The 19,864-nt window shown below is 38.8% G+C and overlaps 2 protein-coding genes across 3 annotated transcripts in view; both read left to right on the top strand.

Moving 5' to 3' along the window:
* The first annotated feature begins 618 nt into the window (after window positions 1-618).
* On the top strand, window positions 619-10,811 carry psmd2 (proteasome 26S subunit ubiquitin receptor, non-ATPase 2). The gene is made up of 21 exons (XM_058414113.1): window positions 619-842; window positions 1,652-1,708; window positions 2,234-2,398; window positions 2,693-2,814; window positions 2,895-3,119; window positions 3,216-3,374; window positions 3,622-3,766; window positions 3,863-3,923; window positions 4,179-4,325; window positions 4,732-4,838; window positions 4,956-5,083; window positions 5,218-5,305; window positions 5,420-5,582; window positions 6,155-6,256; window positions 6,403-6,548; window positions 6,704-6,787; window positions 6,910-7,078; window positions 7,311-7,405; window positions 7,723-7,849; window positions 9,560-9,678; window positions 10,330-10,811. Exons 1-21 carry the CDS (start codon window positions 738-740, stop codon window positions 10,510-10,512), a joined length of 2,697 nt encoding a protein of 898 aa, XP_058270096.1. The 5' UTR covers window positions 619-737; the 3' UTR covers window positions 10,513-10,811.
* Window positions 10,812-13,000: 2,189 nt separating this feature from the next.
* The window catches only part of wu:fb16f03 (eukaryotic translation initiation factor 4 gamma 1), a 25,882-nt gene continuing 19,018 nt past the window's right edge, over window positions 13,001-19,864 (top strand). For both annotated transcript variants that reach the window (XM_058413109.1, XM_058413108.1), the window contains exons 1-5: window positions 13,001-13,101; window positions 17,662-17,776; window positions 17,928-18,014; window positions 18,835-19,032; window positions 19,269-19,353. In XM_058413109.1, the coding sequence (XP_058269092.1) occupies window positions 17,711-17,776; window positions 17,928-18,014; window positions 18,835-19,032; window positions 19,269-19,353 (436 nt within the window). In that variant the 5' untranslated portion in view covers window positions 13,001-13,101; window positions 17,662-17,710. The remainder of the gene's footprint in view (window positions 13,102-17,661; window positions 17,777-17,927; window positions 18,015-18,834; window positions 19,033-19,268; window positions 19,354-19,864) is intronic.

The raw sequence follows: 19,864 nt of genomic DNA, 5'->3' as shown, positions 1-19,864 counted from the left end.
CTTACTCCAAATAAATACTTAAATAGTGTCCCAGAAATATTTCACTACCACTTTATTGACCTCCATATTGATCTGTTATTTGTCTGCACTGTTGTACAGCTCTGAAATATGTATATTTTTAGCACAGCCACATAATATGTTCACTCACAATACAGCTATTCTGTCCCTTACATACACACTTTTCTTATACTTCACCCCTGTATACACTGTAAAGTTAAATTGAATTTAAATGATGCAGCATTTGGCATATTTAAGGCTAATTTAAGTGTTCTTTCTTTGATGAAATTCCCAGAATTCTATTCAGTGTGGTCTCAGACTACTGTATATCAGAATGGCACATAAACTGACATATACAGTATATCAGGCAGGAGCTTAAAGGTTAATGTTGTTACAAGTGGACGAAAACAAAAATCAGTAAATATGCGCTTTTCTGTTGATGATTTATTTATTTGTTTGTTTGTTTATTATCACTGTAGTTTAACAGAAGGTACATTGAACTTCTCAAACTTCTCAGTCACCGATAGATGGCAGCACTGAGTCGGAGAAGGCTTAATGTAGTAACTCGATTTGTTGTTTAATTCCCCAGTGCGGCCGTTAGAGGGAGTGCGAGTTCATAATTCAAGACAATTGACCGACACAGCTGTGGTAGAAGAAGTCGAAGTCGAAACACCCGGCTGCGTTAGTTTTTTTTTTTAGGGATTGTCAGATAAATCTTCTGTAATATTTTTTTTTGCAACATGGAGGAGTCAAAGAACAAAGATAAAACCCTACCAGAAAAAACGGACGAGAAGGATAAACAACCCGCGGGGAAAGATAAAGAGAAGAAAGAGGAGCAGGAGCTGGTGAGCTTGAACACTGGGACAGCGGGGCTAATTTACCTGAGTCACTGCCTGCATAGCGTTAGCGTTAGCGTTAGCGCTGCGGGTTATTCCTGATCTTAGCCTGATCCTAAATCAGTCTGTATTCCACACATAAACGAACTGCACATGCTGTAGAATATTTCATGTTGTAGTAGTGGTGGTGATTATGTGGAATATGGAATCATTTGAGTTTTATGCCAGACACTAGCGTCCCTTACTCGCAAGATAGCTGTCCTTTGTCTGTTTTACCTTCACATGGTAAAATTCGATTAAGTAATCATCGATTAGTCATTTTCATTGCTTGAACTATCATATCTGTATTGAAAAACATCTATGATTCCTAGCTTGTTTGAAGTGAAATCACAACCCACTTTATTAGCACGACCTAGCTGACTAGCATTGGGGTTGTTTTTTCCCCACCTGTATTACGATAAACTTCACTATCACTTCTGCTATTGGCTGAGCGCTCGTACTGACTGACCAATCAGCAGTGTTCATGTAATAACGGGCTGAGTAAATCAGCCAATCCTACAGCGGGAGGCGGGTTTTGTCGCAAGCCTGCATGAGTCGCTAGTTTTAAAGTCGAGGTTTTAATCCAGAAAGAATTTGTTAACCGCCTTAAGCACCTTTAAGCGCCTTTATTCATTAAGAAATGAATAAAGTTCTGTTCAGTTCAATGGTTTTAGTAGAAATAAATACTACAGCAGTGTGTTATTCCTGCCCTTTAGTTAGAATGCACACTGTTAGATTCACAGAAGACAAATATAAGGTGTTCTGCTGATCTTTTTCAGTCAGAGGAGGACAAGCAGCTGCAGGAGGAGTTGGAACTGATGGTGGAGAGACTGAGTGTGAGTTTTTGTCTTTTCTAAAGAAAAATAGTAATCATTAAGTCCTTCAGTTTATTTCCATGTACACCAGTAATCTCATAAATGCACATACATTAGTTATTTTTATTCGCCTAAATATGTTCACATTTACATCATCCACCAAATGTGAAGAAAAAAGTGGATGAACATCAGGAGCTTGATGATAGCTTTTTGAAATACAAGTACTGAAAAACAGAATATTAATTTTGTTGAATTGGGGTTTAAAGTGCTTTGATTTGATAAAAATATTTTATATATGCATCCAGTACCTTTTTTTAGTTGTTAAGGAAGCTTGATGTTTGTTTTTCCATGAATGAGTTGTTTGAATCAATCAATTCATATCAAATCTTTAATATTCATTTTTTTAACAGACATTTTTCACTGAACCCTTCACACTTTTGTATAATATAATCACATCTTTAGTGTTGGCATCAGGTGACAAGGTGAGCACAATGTCAGCTAGAAGAAAGCTCTCATGCCTGTTCTTCTCTTCGCTCTGTGTTTCAGGAGAAGGATGCGTCTCTCCATCGGCCTGCACTCGAGGAGCTGCGTCGCCAGATCCGTTCCTCCACTACCTCCATGACCTCGGTGCCCAAACCGCTCAAGTTCCTGAGGCCGCACTACAGTAAACTCAAAGAGATATATGAGGACATGACCCCTGGAGAGAACAAGGTGTGTGTGAGAGAGAGAGAGAGAGTGTGTGTGTGTGTGTGAGCAAGTAGGTGTGTGTGTGTGTGTGTGTGTGTGTGTGTGTGTGTGAGAGAGAACATACAAGCACACTGATGCTATGAGCACTCACACTGGAGATACAGTTCTTTAACGTTAAATAAATGTCTCCTTTACAGAAAAGCAGTGATTTTTTTTCCCAGTCCATCCCTGTGAATGAGCTGTTACTATAGAAACGATGTCATTAGAACAAGCACATTAACATCTGCTGTTATAGAAAATGTCTGTGTGTGCTCTTAGCATTTCTGTGCGGATGTGGTGTCTGTCCTGGCCATGACGATGAGCGGCGAGAGAGAGTGTCTGAAGTACCGCCTGCTCGGCTCACAGGAGGAACTCGCGTCCTGGGGCCACGAATACGTCAGGTACTCATCACGTCCACGTTACCATGGAAATAAAGCAAGTGAACACATCAGATATGGTAATTGTTTTTCTGTGTGTATAGGCACCTTGCAGGTGAAGTAGCTAAAGAGTGGCAGGAGCTGGAGGAAGGAGACAAGGTGCAGCAGGAGACCCTGTTGAAGCTGGTGAAGGAGATTGTTCCTTACAACATGGCGCACAACGCCGAGCACGAGGCCTGCGACCTGCTGATGGAGATTGAGCGGCTTGACATGCTCGACACGTACATCGACGAGAACGCCTACGCCAAGGTCTGCCTCTACCTCACCAGGTGAGTCTCTCTCTCCTAACAACCCCCGCCCCCCCAATACACACATACTCTATATCTTTCTTCTGTAGCATAAACCCACATTTTCAATCCCAACAGCTGTGTTAGCTATGTTCCCGAGCCGGAGAACTCGGCCCTGCTCAAGTGTGCACTCAACATTTTCCGCAAGTTCAACCGTTACCCAGAAGCCCTCAGGCTGGCACTGATGCTCAATGATGTTGAGCTGGTGGAGAACATCTTTACTTCATGCAAAGACATGTAAGAGCACACACACACACACACACAAACACACATTTCATCCTGACTTTTAGGACTTTCACCCGCCCTGGTAATATTAGTTTGACCCCAAAAGGTGTAAATTTGGGATGAAGGGTATATCCTCAATCTGGACGTTTTAAATTTGTTTAAGCTTTTGCCAGCTCTTCCACATCCCACATTTTATTCAGTTTAGAAAAGTTTTATTTTCCTCAAAACTCTCTGATTTCTTTCTCCTGTGTGTGTGCAGTGTTGTTCAGAAGGAGATGGCGTTCATGCTGGGTCGACACGGCATGTTCCTGGAGCTGAACGAGGATGTGGAGGACTACGAGGACCTGACAGAGATCATGTCCAACGTGCAGCTCAACAGCAACTTCCTCGCCCTCGCACGTGAGGTGTGTGTTCATTTTCTGCTTTCTCATCTTTCTTTCCGCCTGTTTGCTTATGCTTATGGAATTTTGGGTTTTTTCCCCCCTGTAATCTTTACACAGCTGGACATCATGGAGCCCAAAGTGCCAGATGACATTTACAAAACCCACCTGGAGAACAACAGTAAGACCTTTTTCTCTTTCTTGTATTCTTTTTTTTTCTCTCATTCATTGTTTAATTCTCTATAGATAATCTTTTACCCTTGGGTTTTTGCTTGTCTGTTCTTCTTACAAAATAAATCTCTTATTTTCCTTACAAAACATGTACTGTCATTTCAGTAACAGAATTCTCTGCTCAACGTTTTGTAAAATGAAATCTCTCTTTAAAGCTGATGAAGAGATTACTGATTTATGTATATTTTTACACCCCCCCCCCCAGGATTCTGTGGCAGTGGCTCTCAGGTGGACTCTGCCCGCATGAACCTCGCCTCCTCGTTTGTAAACGGCTTCGTTAATGCAGCATTTGGACAGGACAAACTGCTCACCGAGGATGGCAACAAGTGGCTGTACAAGAACAAGGACCATGGTGAGACATGCACACACACACACACACTCATTTAGCACCTCCAATGTGCTTAGTGCAATGTAATATGTTTTTATAATTTAAATTGTTTGTGTATATTGAATGTAAATTGGTAATAGTACATTTTCTATTGTTATTGTATTAGATATTGTAACATAACATGGTACACAAAGTTCTCATTTGGCCGTGGAATTCTGAAAATGTCTTCTTTTTTTTTCAAAGATGGATCACCAGTTTAATTGAAGTTTGCCATGATTTTTTTGTTGTTTAATTAAAGCATATATGTTGTATTTTGATGCTTGTGTGTGCAGCATTTTAATTATTTATTTATTTATTTCACTTATTATTATTGTTTTGAATCATTTAGTTATTGGATTGCCCAGACTCATAAGTGTGTGTGTGTGTGTAGGAATGCTGAGTGCTGCTGCATCTCTGGGTATGATCCTGCTGTGGGATGTGGACGGTGGTCTCACTCAGATCGACAAATACCTCTATTCCTCAGAGGACTACATAAAGGTAAAAAAGACACATAATAAGTCTTCTGCATGCATTTTCAGTAAATGATTGTGTCCATTTTAGAAAGCATAAGCATTTATGATCTTATTTCTTTACTGTGTTTGGTTCTCTCTTTAGTCTGGGGCTTTGCTTGCATGCGGTATCGTCAACTCTGGAGTTCGTAACGAGTGTGACCCTGCTCTTGCCCTCCTCTCTGACTATGTCCTACACAACAGCAATGTCATGAGGATAGGAGCCATCTTTGGGTAACGCACTCGAAAAACAAAATTTTTTATGTTTATTGTATAGCCATTTTGCATAAACCTTGATGTTTCACCATATGTCCAGATTCTGTGGTCTGATAGCAGAGATTAAGCTTTGACCGCTTCTGTTTACTCAGGCTGGGCCTGGCCTATGCAGGATCTAACAGAGAAGATGTCTTGTCGCTGCTCCTGCCCGTCATGGGAGACTCGAAGTCTAGCATGGAGGTATAATCATCATATAGAGACCAAATGTACAATATGAGGTTTCTTCCATTAATACAACTTGTAATGGTTGTTCTGTGTGTGTGTGTGTGTGTGTGTGTGTGTGTGTGTGTTTAGGTGGCAGGTGTGACCGCTCTAGCATGCGGTATGATTGCTGTGGGCTCATGTAATGGTGACGTCACCTCCACCATCCTCCAGACCATCATGGAGAAGAGTGAGCAGGAGCTAAAGGACACATATGCGCGCTGGCTTCCCCTGGGCCTCGGACTTAACCACCTAGGTAAAAAGTTTGGGACTCATGGGACTGTACCACATGTACACAGAATGGGGATGTTGAATTTATAGGATAATCTTTTTAAAAACAAGAGGCTTTAAAGCATTTCACATAAATTTTGAAGCACTCTCTCAGGGAGCAAATGGCGGCAGTGCTAAATGTTTAAAGATATTTAATGTTAAATAATTTATAGACATCATTTTATGTGCTACTTGAATAATTTAAATGTATTTAATGTTTTTGTATTGGTTTATGTATCTAAATGTATTCATTCTGGTTCACTCCAGTTTGGTCTTTTGCCTTTGTGTTTTTCATGAAAGTTTAATAGCTTAATGTCCACGAACGAGGCCTGTTTGTGTCACGAATTTGGTTGGCATTAGTCTGGAAGCGGAGGCTGTTTTGGTCTTTGTTTGAATTAGTTATTAAAACCCACACTGAGGAGGAGAAGCAGCAAGAATCAATTAAAAAAACAATTACTGCATGTATTACAAAAATACTATATGACAAAAGCTAACCATAGATACAGATATTTGATGGTGTGTGTGTGTGTGTGTGTGTGTGTGTGTGTGTGTGGACAGGAAAGGGCGAAGCGATCGAGACCACTCTGGCAGCATTACAGGTTGTCCCAGAGCCTTTCCGCAGCTTCGCAAACACACTCGTGGATATCTGTGCATATGCAGGTAAGTTGTTTAAACACACATAATACATTTGCTGCCAATACAGATTAGATTAGACCCCAAAACATCCCAAAAGAAATAATAGCAAGTACACAGCTTGAGAAAAGTCCAGAACATTTTGCTTATGTTGCCTTTCTTTGCTTACCCAGGTTCGGGGAACGTCCTGAAAGTTCAGCAGTTGTTGCACATTTGTAGTGAGCACTATGATACCAAGGACAAAGATGATGACAAGGACAAGAAGGACAAAAAAGATAAGGAGAAGAAAGAAAACGCAGCAGACATGGGCTCACATCAGGTGTGTGTGTGTGTGTGTGAGAGAGAGAGAGGGTGAGACAGACAGAGTCTTCATGGTAAATCATTGTGATATTTACTATGGCAGATTTTGTGCGAGTTGTTCATCTTTTCGACTCTCATACTTATTGATCTTTTTACACTCTGCTCATTGTTTAGGGCGTGGCCGTGCTGGGTATTGCACTCATTGCCATGGGAGAGGAAATCGGATCAGAGATGGCACTCCGCACATTTGGTCACCTGGTTAGTCCTTTAAACCTTATTATATTGTTACACTTGCACTGAGGTGAAACAAATAAATCTTCTTACCTAATTTTCCTCTGTTAACTTAATCTCCAAGTTAATTCTTTTCTTTCTGTCTGTAGCTGCGGTATGGCGAGCCCACCTTGCGCAGAGCGGTGCCTTTAGCATTAGCACTCATCTCAGTGTCCAATCCCAGACTCAACATCCTGGACACGCTCAGCAAGTTCTCTCATGACGCTGACCCCGAGGTCTCGCACAACTCCATCTTCGCCATGGGCATGGTGGGCAGTGGTGAGTGGAACGCGTGTGTGTGTGTGCACGCCTGTAGCCTATATTATATCATGTTTAAATATACAGTATTTCAATGCTCCATTAACAATAAGAAATATTTAAACATCCTGTTCATGTGAGACACTGCTAAATTTGAGTGTGAGGTCATTCAGGTTGTTCATTTGAGAATTTGGTGTGCCAAAGGGATGAACTCAGACTCTGTGTGTGCTGTTTGTTTGTTTTTAAACCTCAGGTACCAACAACGCTCGTCTAGCAGCCATGCTCCGTCAGCTGGCTCAGTATCACGCCAAGGACCCCAACAACCTGTTCATGGTCCGACTCGCTCAGGTAAAATACTGATGAAGTTACTGTTACTGCAGTGATTAATTCTTATAACAGTATGTCCCAGACTAGTTTCTTCTTTTTACACCAAAGTATGTACAGTCAATTATAAAGTTACTTCTTGACATTGTTTGTTACAGCAGATGTAAACAGCCATCACCTCAACAGCCTCACTTTATTCTCTAGCCTTAATTTAGTAAAAGAAACAAAACACTGGAACCTCAGAGTGTCACTGTACTGTTGCAGTACAGTTTGACTGATTATTTTGTGTGTGTGTGTGTGTGTGTGCGTGTGTGTGCTCGTGTGTGTGCGCACACATGCAGGGACTGACACATCTGGGTAAAGGGACGTTGACGTTGTGTCCGTACCACAGCGACAGGCAGCTCATGAGTCAGGTGGCAGTGGCTGGACTCCTCACGGTGCTAGTGTCCTTCCTGGATGTGAAAAACAGTAAGACTCCAGCTTGGTTGATCTGTATAAATATTCTTAATCGAACACTGATTAAACTGCTACACTTGTTTATGCCTTTATAAATACAGTTGAAAACAGATATTTACATACACTTCAGAAAAAAACACAAACTTTTTTTTCTTTACTGTGAAACATTAAATCAGAGTAAACTTTTTCTGTTTTAGATCAATAAATATTAACATTTTTTGCATTTGTTAAATGTCAGAATCGAGCGAGGGAGAATTTTAATGTATTTTTTTTTTTATCACTTTCATCACAGTCAGAAGTATACATACATACAAGTTTATTGTGTCTTTAAACAAAAAGAAAACTCCAGATGATTCCATTCTGAGCTTAAGAAGCTTCTGATAGGTTAATTGATTCCATTCGAGTTAATTAGTGGCACACCTGTGGATGCATATAAAGGTACACCTCAAACACAGAGCCTCTTTCTTTGACATCATGGGAAAATCAAGAGAAATCAACCAAGACATCAGGAAAAGAATTGTGGACCTCCACAAGTGTGCCTCATCCTTAGGTGCAATTTCCAGATGCCTGAAGGTACCACGTTCATCCACTCAGACAATAATATGCAAGTATAAAAAACATGGGAATGTACAACCATCATACCGCTCAGGAAGACGGATTCAGAGTCCCAGAGAGGAACGTTTTTTGGTGCGAATTGTGCGAATCAACCCCAGGACAACAGCAAAAGACCTTGTGAAGATGCTGACTGAAACTGGTAAGACAGTGTCATTATCCACAGTAAAACGAGTCCTGTACCACCATGAGCTGAAAGGTTACTCTGGGAGGAGAAAGCCATTACTTCAAAACCACCTTAAAAAAGCCAGACTACAGTTTGCAACTGCACATGGGGACAAAAATCTTAATTTCTGGAGACATGTCCTGTGGTCTGACGAAACAAAAATTGAACTGTTCGGCCATAATGATGAACGGTATATTTGGAGGAAAAAGGGCGAAGCTTTGAAGCCTCAGAACACCATCCCAACTGTGAAGTATGGGGGTGGTAGTATAATGTTGTGGGGCTGCTTTGCTGCAGAAGGGACTGGTGCACTTCACAAAATAGATGGCATCATGAGAAAAGAAAATTATGTGGATATATTGAAGCAACATCTGAAGACATCAGCCAGGAAGTTAAAGCTTGGGTGCAAATGGGTCTTCCAAATGGACAATGACCCCAAGCATACCTCCAAATTAGTTACAAAGTCAAGGTATTGGAATGGCCATTGAGATCACAAAGCCCTGATCTCAAACCCATAGAAAATTTGTAGGTGGCACTGAAAAGGCGAGTGTGAGCAAGAAGGCCTACAAACCTGACCCAGTTACACCAGTTCTGTCAAGAGGAGTGGGCCAAAATTCCAGCAAACTATTGTAGAAACCTTGTGGAATGATACCCGAAACTTTTGGCCCAAGTGAAACAGTTTCGGGGCAATTCTACCAAATACTAAGGAAGTGTATGTAAATTTTTGACTGATGAAATTAATAAAAAAAAAATTCCATAAAATTCTCCCTCGCTCGATTCTGACATTTAACAAATGCAAAAATATGTTAATATTTATTGAACTAAAACAGAAAAAGTTTACTCTGATTTAATGTTTCACAGTAAAGAAAAAAAAGTTTTTGTGTTTTTTTCTGAAGTGTATGTTAATATCTGGCTTCAACTGTATTTGTTTTTCCTTTATTCTGCAGTTATTTTGGGAAAGTCCCATTACGTCCTGTACGGCCTTGTAGCAGCGATGCAGCCCCGTATGCTCGTCACATTCGACGAGGAGCTCCGGCCTCTTCCTGTATCCGTCCGTGTGGGACAGGTGTGTGTGTGTGTGTGTGTGTGTGTGTGTGTGCCTGGGGGTGGGGCGGTGTCATACTTTGTACTTGTAATTTGTCTCTTGTGGGCATGGCCTGTCCAGTATTATTGTTTTCATTTCTCTAACATGTCTGACTACATATTAGCTACATACACCCTCCTGAGGAACCAGTGATCTCTGCTGCTTTCTCTCCAGTTTTATGTTTTGTTACAGGTTATTTAATGATGCACATTTAATAAAATGTCTTATGACAGGAAAAGATGAAACTATAGTTTATATTGATTTTTGCAGAGCTAAAGTTGTGAGAGAGTAACTGTAGAATCCTCGCACCACATGCTCTGTAGGATTGGTCTGAGGAGTCGATATTGAACATTATTGGATTTGGCTAAGTTACCATAAACTTGAGAAAAATCTCGATTCAGACTTGCGCCAAGGCTGAATTCTCAGCTCCGTGTCAATGAACTATGTTGGAAATTCACATTTATGTAAATGAACACTCACCTGTCACTTTTTAGGGTGAACGCAGGATTAGGATGCGTCATCATAAAAGCTACAGCATTCCATTGTGTGCCATCTTTTCGGGATCTGATCTGTGTAATGTTTGACAGTCGGTTTTACATCCCTTTATTCTGTGTATGTGCTTTTTTGTTTTAGGCTGTGGATGTGGTGGGACAGGCAGGCAAGCCCAAAGCCATCACTGGTTTTCAGACACACACCACGCCTGTGCTGCTGGCGCATGGAGAGAGAGCTGAGCTGGCCACAGAAGAGTACATCCCGGTCACGCCCATCCTCGAGGGCTTCGTTATCCTGCGCAAAAACCCCAACTACGACGCCTAAACACACACACGCACACACACACGCACAGAGCGTCACTCACACTTGTATTCGGGACCTCGACTGCGCCATGTTCTGATCCACGATGGATGGCTTTATCAAAACAGCACAGGTTTCTTTCTATTCCTTTCTTGTTTGTTAGGTTTTTTTTTTTTAATACATCATAAACCTGTTCAGCTCTGGTTAATTATTTCTACTGGTTAAAATCAGTTCTGGTTCATTATCTTTCTTTCTGCATTTTGTTGGTTTTGTTGTTTTATTGTTATGATGTGAAAAATAAATAAAAGAATATGGTCAGTAAATTGTGGACATTTCATTTTGAATTCACCAGACTACATAAACAAACAATTTACTTGACTTTAAAAAAAAAACAGCTTTAAAATGTATTCTACAACTCCGCAGCAAACAGTAGTGATGAACAAAAACATGCAGCAGTGAATACTGAGTACTGACTAAAACTAAACTCTCTCAAATCACGTTTGTGTACTATTCTAGTTCGTAAAGAGTATTAACACTAACTGTTTCCCCCAGTATAGTTTGTATTTAAGAATTAAAAGCCGATCCTCCAGCCTGCAACCATATCTGCAAGGTGCATCAGTTTTCTAATCAGTTTTTTTGGTAAAGTCAGTTGGAGAGACGGCTCATGACAGCAGGCACAGTGGAACATTTTGAGTGTTTTAATGTCAATGTGCATAATTTCAAAAAACATTCTGCATGTTGGTTTGGAAACCTGTTGAACAGGGATATTTTGGCTCTGATGTGTTTGCTGTCTCTGGGACTTCATTTCCGATTTCTTTAAGGGAAATAAGGTTCAGAGGCGAGTGTGTGAACAATGCTGCTTGTGTACATAAACCCATTTGTCATGCAAGCTTTAGCAGAAATATGAGGTTAAAAACAATCCTAGCAATCAGATGCACTTTGGTACCAGATTCTGCAAAATAGGGCAATTAAATACTCATTCCCAAAATATCACATTTGATTAGCGGGGTTATGTTCACAGATAGGGCCATTTTGTTACTGCTGCTGCATTCCAAACAACTCCCAGTCTCTGAAAGATTCAACCTTAGACTAGCAATAAACACATAAGTAAAAAAAGTGTATCCTAGATTATTGCATAGATGTTGGAATTTCAACTGGTAAACTCAGAAGTCAAGACCCCAAGATACACTATATTGCCAGTATTGGGACACCCCTTCAAATCATTGAATTCTGGGGTTGGGCTCGGCCCCTTAGTTCCAGTGAAAGGAACTCTTAATGCTTCAGCTTCATACCAAGACATTTTGGACAATTTCATGCTCTTTGTGGGAACAGTTTGGGGATGACCCCTTCCTGTTCCAACATGACTGCACACCAGTGACCAAAGCAAGGTCCATAAAGACATGGATGAGTGAGTTTGGTGTGGAGGAACTTGACTGGCCTGCACAGAGTCCTGACCTCAACCCCATAGAACACATTTGGGATGAATTAGAGTGGAGACTCCATGCCAAACTCGCTCGTTTAAAAAATTACTAAATGAAACAAACAACAGCAGCAACAACAAAAAAAAACCCTGGAATATTTGTTCTGTTACCTTGTTCTAAAATCTTGGCTACAATATGTCTTTATATACAAGTTTCTATAGGAACTGTTTACAGTGTCTGTAAACCATTCTTTTCATTGTATGTATGTAATGCATTCATTTTATTTATGTAAAAGGTAAACCATTCTGATGTAATTCATCTTCTGCAAATGATCCAAATGCAGCTGTGTGACTTGTCTTTATCCAGCTTGAGTTCTCCCACACCACCCCACTGCTGCTCCTCCACTGGCTTCCTGTAGCTGCATCAGATTCAGAACCCTGACCCTTGCCTACAAAGCCAAGAATTGACCAGCACCATCTGACCTCAAAGATCTTATTACTTCTCACACTGCACTTCGCTCCCTCAGATCCACTAGCACTGCCTGACTGGTCCCACCATCTCACAGGGTCAGATGGAGGTCTACATATAGACTCTTCTCTGTTCTGGCACCGAGGTGGTGGAATGAACTTTCCCTGTATTTATAGTAATATTTTGTTATTTGTTATATTTTTGTACCCTTAAATTTGGGTATTTTAGTGTTTTTTGTTATATTCCATCTTATTTTATCTATTACCTGTGTTTGTGGATCTATCTATCTATCTATCTATCTATCTATCTATCTATCTATCTATCTATCTATCTGTGTGAAACAGTAATAATTGCTAAGTTTCATATCCATAAACGCAAAATTTCAGGTTACGATTTTTCTTTGAACTCCATGACACTCAGTCAACAATCAATCAGTCAGTAAACAAATTAAAAACCTCTTTAAATAAATAAATATGTATTTTGTATTTTATGATGTATTTATATTATGTATTTTGATGATGACACGTAATATAATTAACACTTTGTATGAAGCTGTAAGCTTTTTAAAGAGATTAATGCATCCATAAAAAAAATCGCATCTTGACACCGTGCCTGCTTTTTGTCATGTGACACGGAATTCCTAGCCTGATTAAACCGGAAGTTGTATGTCCCGGCTTCCGGAAGGAGGAATCAGTCTGTCCGGTCTACGGACTGAAGGAGAAAGGTAAGTCTGCCCTCTCTACAATCTGTTTTTATCATCATCATCATCATCATTATTATCATCATGTATATACGTAATTATAATTGTAATAATTTGTACCTTGTGTTCGGTTTGGATATTATTCGTGTCTGCGTGTTACTTATTTTCTAGAAATGAATTGTTATTATTAGGAGTACACGCTGTGGGTTCGCTTATCTGTACATAAACTCACCGTGTGTGTGTGTGTGTGTGTGTGTGTGTGTGTGTGAGATGTTTTGTTGCCTGATGGTTATTTCGCAAGACATAAACATTCTGACTGCAGGATAAAAGCACAGGATCTGGTGAACAACATCCAAGCTCAAGTTGATTTATTACTGTTTACCAGTCTATAATCACCACTCCTCAACTGTTCATGTTAAATACCGTAAAGAATAATAATGATTTTGATTTAATGGCCGTTTTCTGGATTTTCTGACTCATTTCGAGGAGAATTAATCTAATAATAGTTAAATAATCAGGGAGATGGATCATTATCATGACATGTGATGCACACTGGAGTCACCTGTCTTATGACTGAGTCTTTAAACGCGTTTCATTGGACATGTAGACGCTTGTTTTGTTCTTTTTCAATAATTTCTATTATTTAGATAACTATTCCGTGCAGTTCAGATCTGTTTGGCTTTGAAATACAGCTGATTATAAGTAGATAATAAATCTGATCCATGGAGCAATATTAATTTTAGGGGAAAACAAGACTGACTAGTCCGACAGAGAACAAATAACTATTCTTATTAAAGCTTTTAATTCAATTCCAAACCGTTTTGACCTATTTCTAACATACTGCCACTTTATTTAGCTCTCTAATACCTGCCTGTGATTTGTGCTTGTGTAGATATTATCAGAGAAATACAACTTTGTGCTTTGGTGGAGTTTTTATCGCGTGTCCTGCTCATCATCCTCATAAATAATTCTTTAGAGACTAGTAGCCGAGGCGAGCTGTGTGGCTAAGCCTGGTCGATTAGCATAAACTTAAAGTTTCGAATGTGGCCTAAATGAGCAATATTTTGTTTGACATTTCAAAGCAAATACGTTTTGGGCCTATATGACTCAGTTTTTGTCGACTCTACAGTTGTCATCTTTAATATTTAAGTCTAAATGTGTTTTATTCACGTAGAAACTGGAGCTAACTGACGAAGCTAATCTACTCCTATTTCTAGCTAGCTAACTTGGTTATCATGGTTAGCCGTTAGCCCCTGTCTAAATGGCTTTATTTATCGTTTGTTTCCACTGACATTGCTACATAATAAGGTTCTCTGTCTATGATATTTCAATACCAACACAGTGTATTTTCGTTAGTCTGTTGCACTTTTTGGCTTGTGTCAGGATGACACGTCGACAAGTGTAACGTTAACCCCGGATTCCAGGCCATAATTCCGGGCTAGCTCGCTAATAAAAAAATAAGCAGTTAAAACGAGGCTGTTGGAATATACTGGAGTATAGGTTAAGGACTAAAATTGTGTAGTTATTGCCAGTTTTCCGCATGACACACACTGACATGTTCAATTTTAAGAACACAGATTTGTGGTTTGTTCATTCTGTAGCTTTGTGACTAGCGGGGAATCGTTTATTGAATCGGTTCTTCTTAGGAGTCGAGTGAACCGGTTCACAAGATCAATTGAATCGAACTTTTTGTGGTTTCTTATATGTTGGTGTAATGAATAACTGTTCAGCAATAACTTTAAATTGGTATTGATTATAATCACAAGGTATTTAGAAATTCCTTCTCCTTATTTCAAAAACAATTTTTTTTGTTCATGGCTCAATAGGACAGTTAAAGAGAGAGACAGTGTGAGCGCTGACGGTCAGCATGCTCTTGGAGCAGCTTCATATATGGTAACGGTGATGGAGAAACGTAAGAAATATGATAATGGCAAAAAAATGTTGATGACACAAACAGAAGGTAGTGGTGTTTTTAAATGCAGACGCAGAGACAAGCTACAACACTGGATTCACAACATAGTGAATCCAGACATTTATACTTGCCTATAGACATCTATGTTTATATTTATATGTTTATCTACACATGCACACTGTACATACTGTATTCTTTTGCAACACCATTTCAAAGTTAACCATTGTACTGTATTATATTAGTGTATTATATTTTTGTTTTATATTTGTATACATATATATTATACTACTATTTTTTTTGTTAATATTTTTATTATATTATTTTTTTAATTTTATTTTTCATATTTATATTTACTGCTATTGATACTATATAGATATATTTATATTATATACATATCTATCTATCTATCTATCTATCTATCTATCTATCTATATATATATATATCTATCTCTATCTCTATCTATCTATCTATCTATCTATCTCTATCTATCTATCTATCTATCTATCTATCTATCTATCTATCTATCTATCTATCTATCTATCTATCTATCTATCTATATAGATAGATAGATAGATAGATAGATAGATAGATAGATAGATAGACATATATAGACATATATTTGCATATGCATATCTGATCTGACACTGACCAGTTTGCTAAAATTGTGTTGTGTATGTTTGCCTTCGTTTATATTGTGCTTCCATTATGTGTAGTCTGTACATGTACAGTCTGTCCTGATCAAGAAGCTTTGGTCAGTTATGGTCATTTGAAATGGGGGATTTGAGCAATAAATCTTAAATGTTATAAATTTGCATTTCTGTTTTGCTTGAACAACCCAAGTTACCTGTTCTAAGTGTGGTTCATTTAAACATAATTAGATTATACAATCACAAAATGGCAAAAAGAAATTTATACACAACAATCCCACAAAAGTTGAATCAGATCAGATCGATTCATTTCAAAAGATCTGGTTCTCTTAATAGAATTGATTCGATCTGCGCATGGTTTAGCTGAGCGTGAGGCTGGTCACGTGGTCCTCTCATGCCTTCCTTTATTCCTTTTCTCTTTAATTCTCTTTTTGAGCTGGTCAGCACGATTTCTCTTTCATTCTGTCTCTAAACCAGGCTGTCTTTTTTTTGTTGTTTTGTAGTTCTCTCTGAGTCTTTACTTTCTTTTTTTCAGTCTTTCATTCTTGCCTTATTTTTGTTGCTTTTCTAAAATGTTGTTATACTGTCTGCTCTGTTTCTATTTCTGTTTCTATAGTATCTATTCTATTCTAGTTTCGAGTTTATATCACGCAATTCTGAGATAAAAAGTCAGAGTTGCGAGTTTATATCACGCAATTCTGAGATAAAAAGTCAGAATCATGAGAGAAAAAGTCGGAAAAACCTTTTTTATTAAGTGTCGGAAACGGGCTTCCATACACTTCTACTTGACTTGAAATCAAATGGTTTTCAATGTCTTTGTTTTTCAGTCAAGTTTGTGTCGATTAATGAAAAAAAACAAAGTAGTTTATAATTTGTTTAATTAAAAACTAAATACAATTAAGTTTTTTACTGGATTATTGTTATCAAAATTGTTATTGTATTGTCTGTAAATATTTTGTATAATAAAAAAAGAAAAGGTAGAGCAAAAAAAAGAAAAGTGGCCTTTACCTCTGCATCAAAACCCCACTCTTAACCATTTATCATGATGATTTTCCACACACTTAACAGTAGAAGTTGATTGCATTACAGAAACACACACAGTGTTTGTTAAAACTGATTACTGACACATGAACTTTCACACCGGTGTCTCATCTGTGGATCCAAAGGTCTCATTGGAGCAAAAAAAAGCAGCCCCACGTGTGATTCGAGTCGTGTGTGTGTGTGTGTGTGTGTGTGTCTCTGTCTGTCTGTGTGTGTGTGTGTCTCTGTCTGTCTGTCTGTGTGTGTGTGTGTGTGTGTGTCTCTGTCTGTCTGTGTGTGTGTGTGTGTGTCTCTCTCTGTCTGTCTGTGTGTGTGTGTGTCTCTGTCTGTCTGTCTGTGTGTGTGTGTGTGTGTGTGTCTGTCTGTCTTTATCTTTCTGTCTGTGTGTGTGTCTGTCTGTCTGTGTGTCTGTCTTTGTCTTTCTGTCTGTCTGTGTGTGTGTGTGTGTGTGTCTGTCTGTCTTTATCTTTCTGTCTGTGTGTGTGTCTGTCTGTCTGTGTGTCTGTCTTTGTCTTTCTGTCTGTCTGTGTGTCTGTCTGTCTGTGTGTCTGTCTGTCTGTGTGTCTGTCTTTATCTTTCTGTCTGTGTGTGTGTCTGTGTCTGTGTGTCTGTCTTTGTCTTTCTGTCTGTCTGTGTGTCTGTCTGTCTGTGTGTCTGTCTGTCTGTGTGTCTGTCTTTATCTTTCTGTCTGTGTGTGTCTAAGGGAGGTTCCCAAGTGTATTTTGATATTAAACGATCCTCACATGCCCGCTGATGTACTCCACATAACTTCTGAATCTGATCTCATGAAACTGAGTTGTCATCATGTAATTGCATTAATAGTGATACAACCTTAAGGCATTATTATTATTATTATTATTTCCATTTGTGTTTAGTTAGCTTTATTGTCCTTTTGCTATAAATAAATGGGAATAAATGGCTGGATGTCTCAGATATACACCTGTTTTGCTCAATATGTTTGTTTCATTTCTTTTTCTCTGTAGAATTACTCAGTAGGTGACTGAGCTTGACCTGGACGTGGATCCAGATGAAATGAATAAAGTACCAGGATCCCCATCCTCCTCCCCCCTCCCTGCGCCCTCCCCTAACCTGCCCCAGGTAAAGAGGATACCTGTATTTAATGTTTTATGACAGAAGGAATCTAATATAGATCTGGCCAAAAGTTTCACAGTTGTAAATACATTAATCTCATACTGTGTGCTATATGCCTATACTGCAGTTTAATCCACTTCCTGTTTTTCATCTCCAGCCTAACTTCTCACCCACTCCACCCCCATCTATGGTTTTTGCCACACCCACTCCTCCTCCAATGAACCCTACGGCCCCGACCCGACAGGTAGGTCACTGCAAATACCACAGGTGCTTTAAAGAATCATTCGTGTGTTAGTAGCATTAACAAATCAATAAAATGATCAGGTGTAATAAGGAATTATTTAAGGAATAAATTGCATTAAATAATCGGAAGAAAAGGAACAAATCTGTTAAAGAATCGGGTACATTAAAGGATCAAATAGTGTTGTATATATTGAGGAAGCAATTAATGAATTAGATGCATTAATTAGAGAATCATGAGCAGTAATGAATCTGTTAAAGATTCAAATGCTTTATGGTATGAATTAAGAATAAGTTTTATTAAGGAATCAATTAAAGACCCATTTGCATCAGATAATGAATTGGAGAGTCATGTGCATTAAAACATCAAGCACATTAAAGATTCAATTTAAGAATCAGATGTAAAAAAAGAATCAATTAAAAATCAGACACATTAAAGACTCAATTAAATATTCATGTATCGGGTGTGTTAAAGAGTCACTTAAAGATGTAAACATTAAAGAATCAATTCAGGAATCAAATGCATTAATGAGTCAGTTAAAAAATTAGGTGTGATTTAAAAAATTATGTGTATTAAAAAATCTGTTAAACCAGGTGCTTCAGAGATTCGTTCTTTGCATTGTTCTCTGTTATGCAGTATTATATTTTTATCATTCTTAGTGTTAGAAAACACACACAAACCCTGTCTATAAAAAGTAAAGCTCCATCTGCCTCATGCCTGTTATTGTTATTGTCAGTGTTCTTTAAACGCAGAACATATCTGTTTTTTTGATAATTACTTGTGCAAATTAATTATAAAAGGAATAATATCTGCCTCTGTTTAGCCGTTCTACACTGTTCGGCCCACGTTACCCACAAACCCTGCCCGAGCACAGGCAAGCTCCACCCCTCGGCCCATCCCTCCACCACATGGAACACACACCCCTCATGTCTTCCAACCAGGCTCCCAGGTGATGATGATCCCAACACAGCCAATCAGTTTTCCTAACTCACAGGGGCCTGCCTACTACATTCCTGGCCAGGTGAGTCCTAATTGGGATTACATCGACTGTAAACTGTTCAGAGTACAACATGGAGTTAGCTAAAGCATATTCTCCAAAGATAAATCATAAAAACTCTTAAATAAACTAAATGAGATGATGATGATTATAAGGTGAGATTATTATCTGTAGGTGGGATTATTTATGTAAAGTCTAAAAATATAGCGAGAATTTTTTTTGGTGCTAACAAACCATTCTTATCTTTTTTTTCCTTTCAGTATCGCCCCTCGTATGTTTCTCCTCAGCAGTACCCGGTCGCAGGTTCTCCAAACTTTTATCCTGGAAGCAGTCCAGCTGAGTATGGTGCGTATAGAGATATATACACACACACAATATATATTTATATACACACACAGAATATATCTTTATATGTACACACACACAGAATATATATACATTACCTCACAAAAGTGAGTACACCCCTGACATTTTTGTAAATATTTTATTATATCTTTTCATGTGACAACACTGAAGAAATGACCCTCTGTTCCAATGTACAGTAGTGAGTGTCCAGCCTGTATAACAGTCCCCTCAAAATAACTCAACACACAGCCATTAATGTCTAAACCGTTGGCAACAAAAGTGACTACACCCCTAAGTGGAAATGGCCAAATTGGGCCCAATTAGCCATTTCCCCTCCCCGGTGTCATGTGACTCGTTAGTGTTACAAGGTCTCAGGTGTGAATGGGGAGCAGGTGTGTTAAATTTGGTGTTATCGCTCTCACACTCTCTAATACTGGTCACTGGAAGTTCAACATGGCACCTCATGGCAAACAACTCTCTGAGGATCTGAAAAAAAGAATTGTTGCTCTAC

Source organism: Hemibagrus wyckioides, linkage group LG17 (genome assembly GCF_019097595.1).
Source record: "Hemibagrus wyckioides isolate EC202008001 linkage group LG17, SWU_Hwy_1.0, whole genome shotgun sequence".
NCBI lineage: Eukaryota > Metazoa > Chordata > Actinopteri > Siluriformes > Bagridae > Hemibagrus > Hemibagrus wyckioides.
Note: the sequence above shows the minus strand (reverse complement) of the source record. Positions and strands in the feature narration are given on the sequence as shown.

What these genes read in the sequence shown, in the direction of transcription:
- psmd2 (XM_058414113.1), top strand. Translation starts at nt 738, where the DNA reads ATGGAGGAGTCAAAGAACAAAGATAAAACCCTACCAGAAAAAACGGAC. An exon ending in ACTCGAAGTCTAGCATGGAG is followed by an intron (nt 5,306 to 5,419) that starts GTATAATCATCA and finishes GTGTGTGTTTAG; the next exon opens with GTGGCAGGTGTGACCGCTCT. An exon ending in GGATATCTGTGCATATGCAG is followed by an intron (nt 6,257 to 6,402) that starts GTAAGTTGTTTA and finishes TTGCTTACCCAG; the next exon opens with GTTCGGGGAACGTCCTGAAA.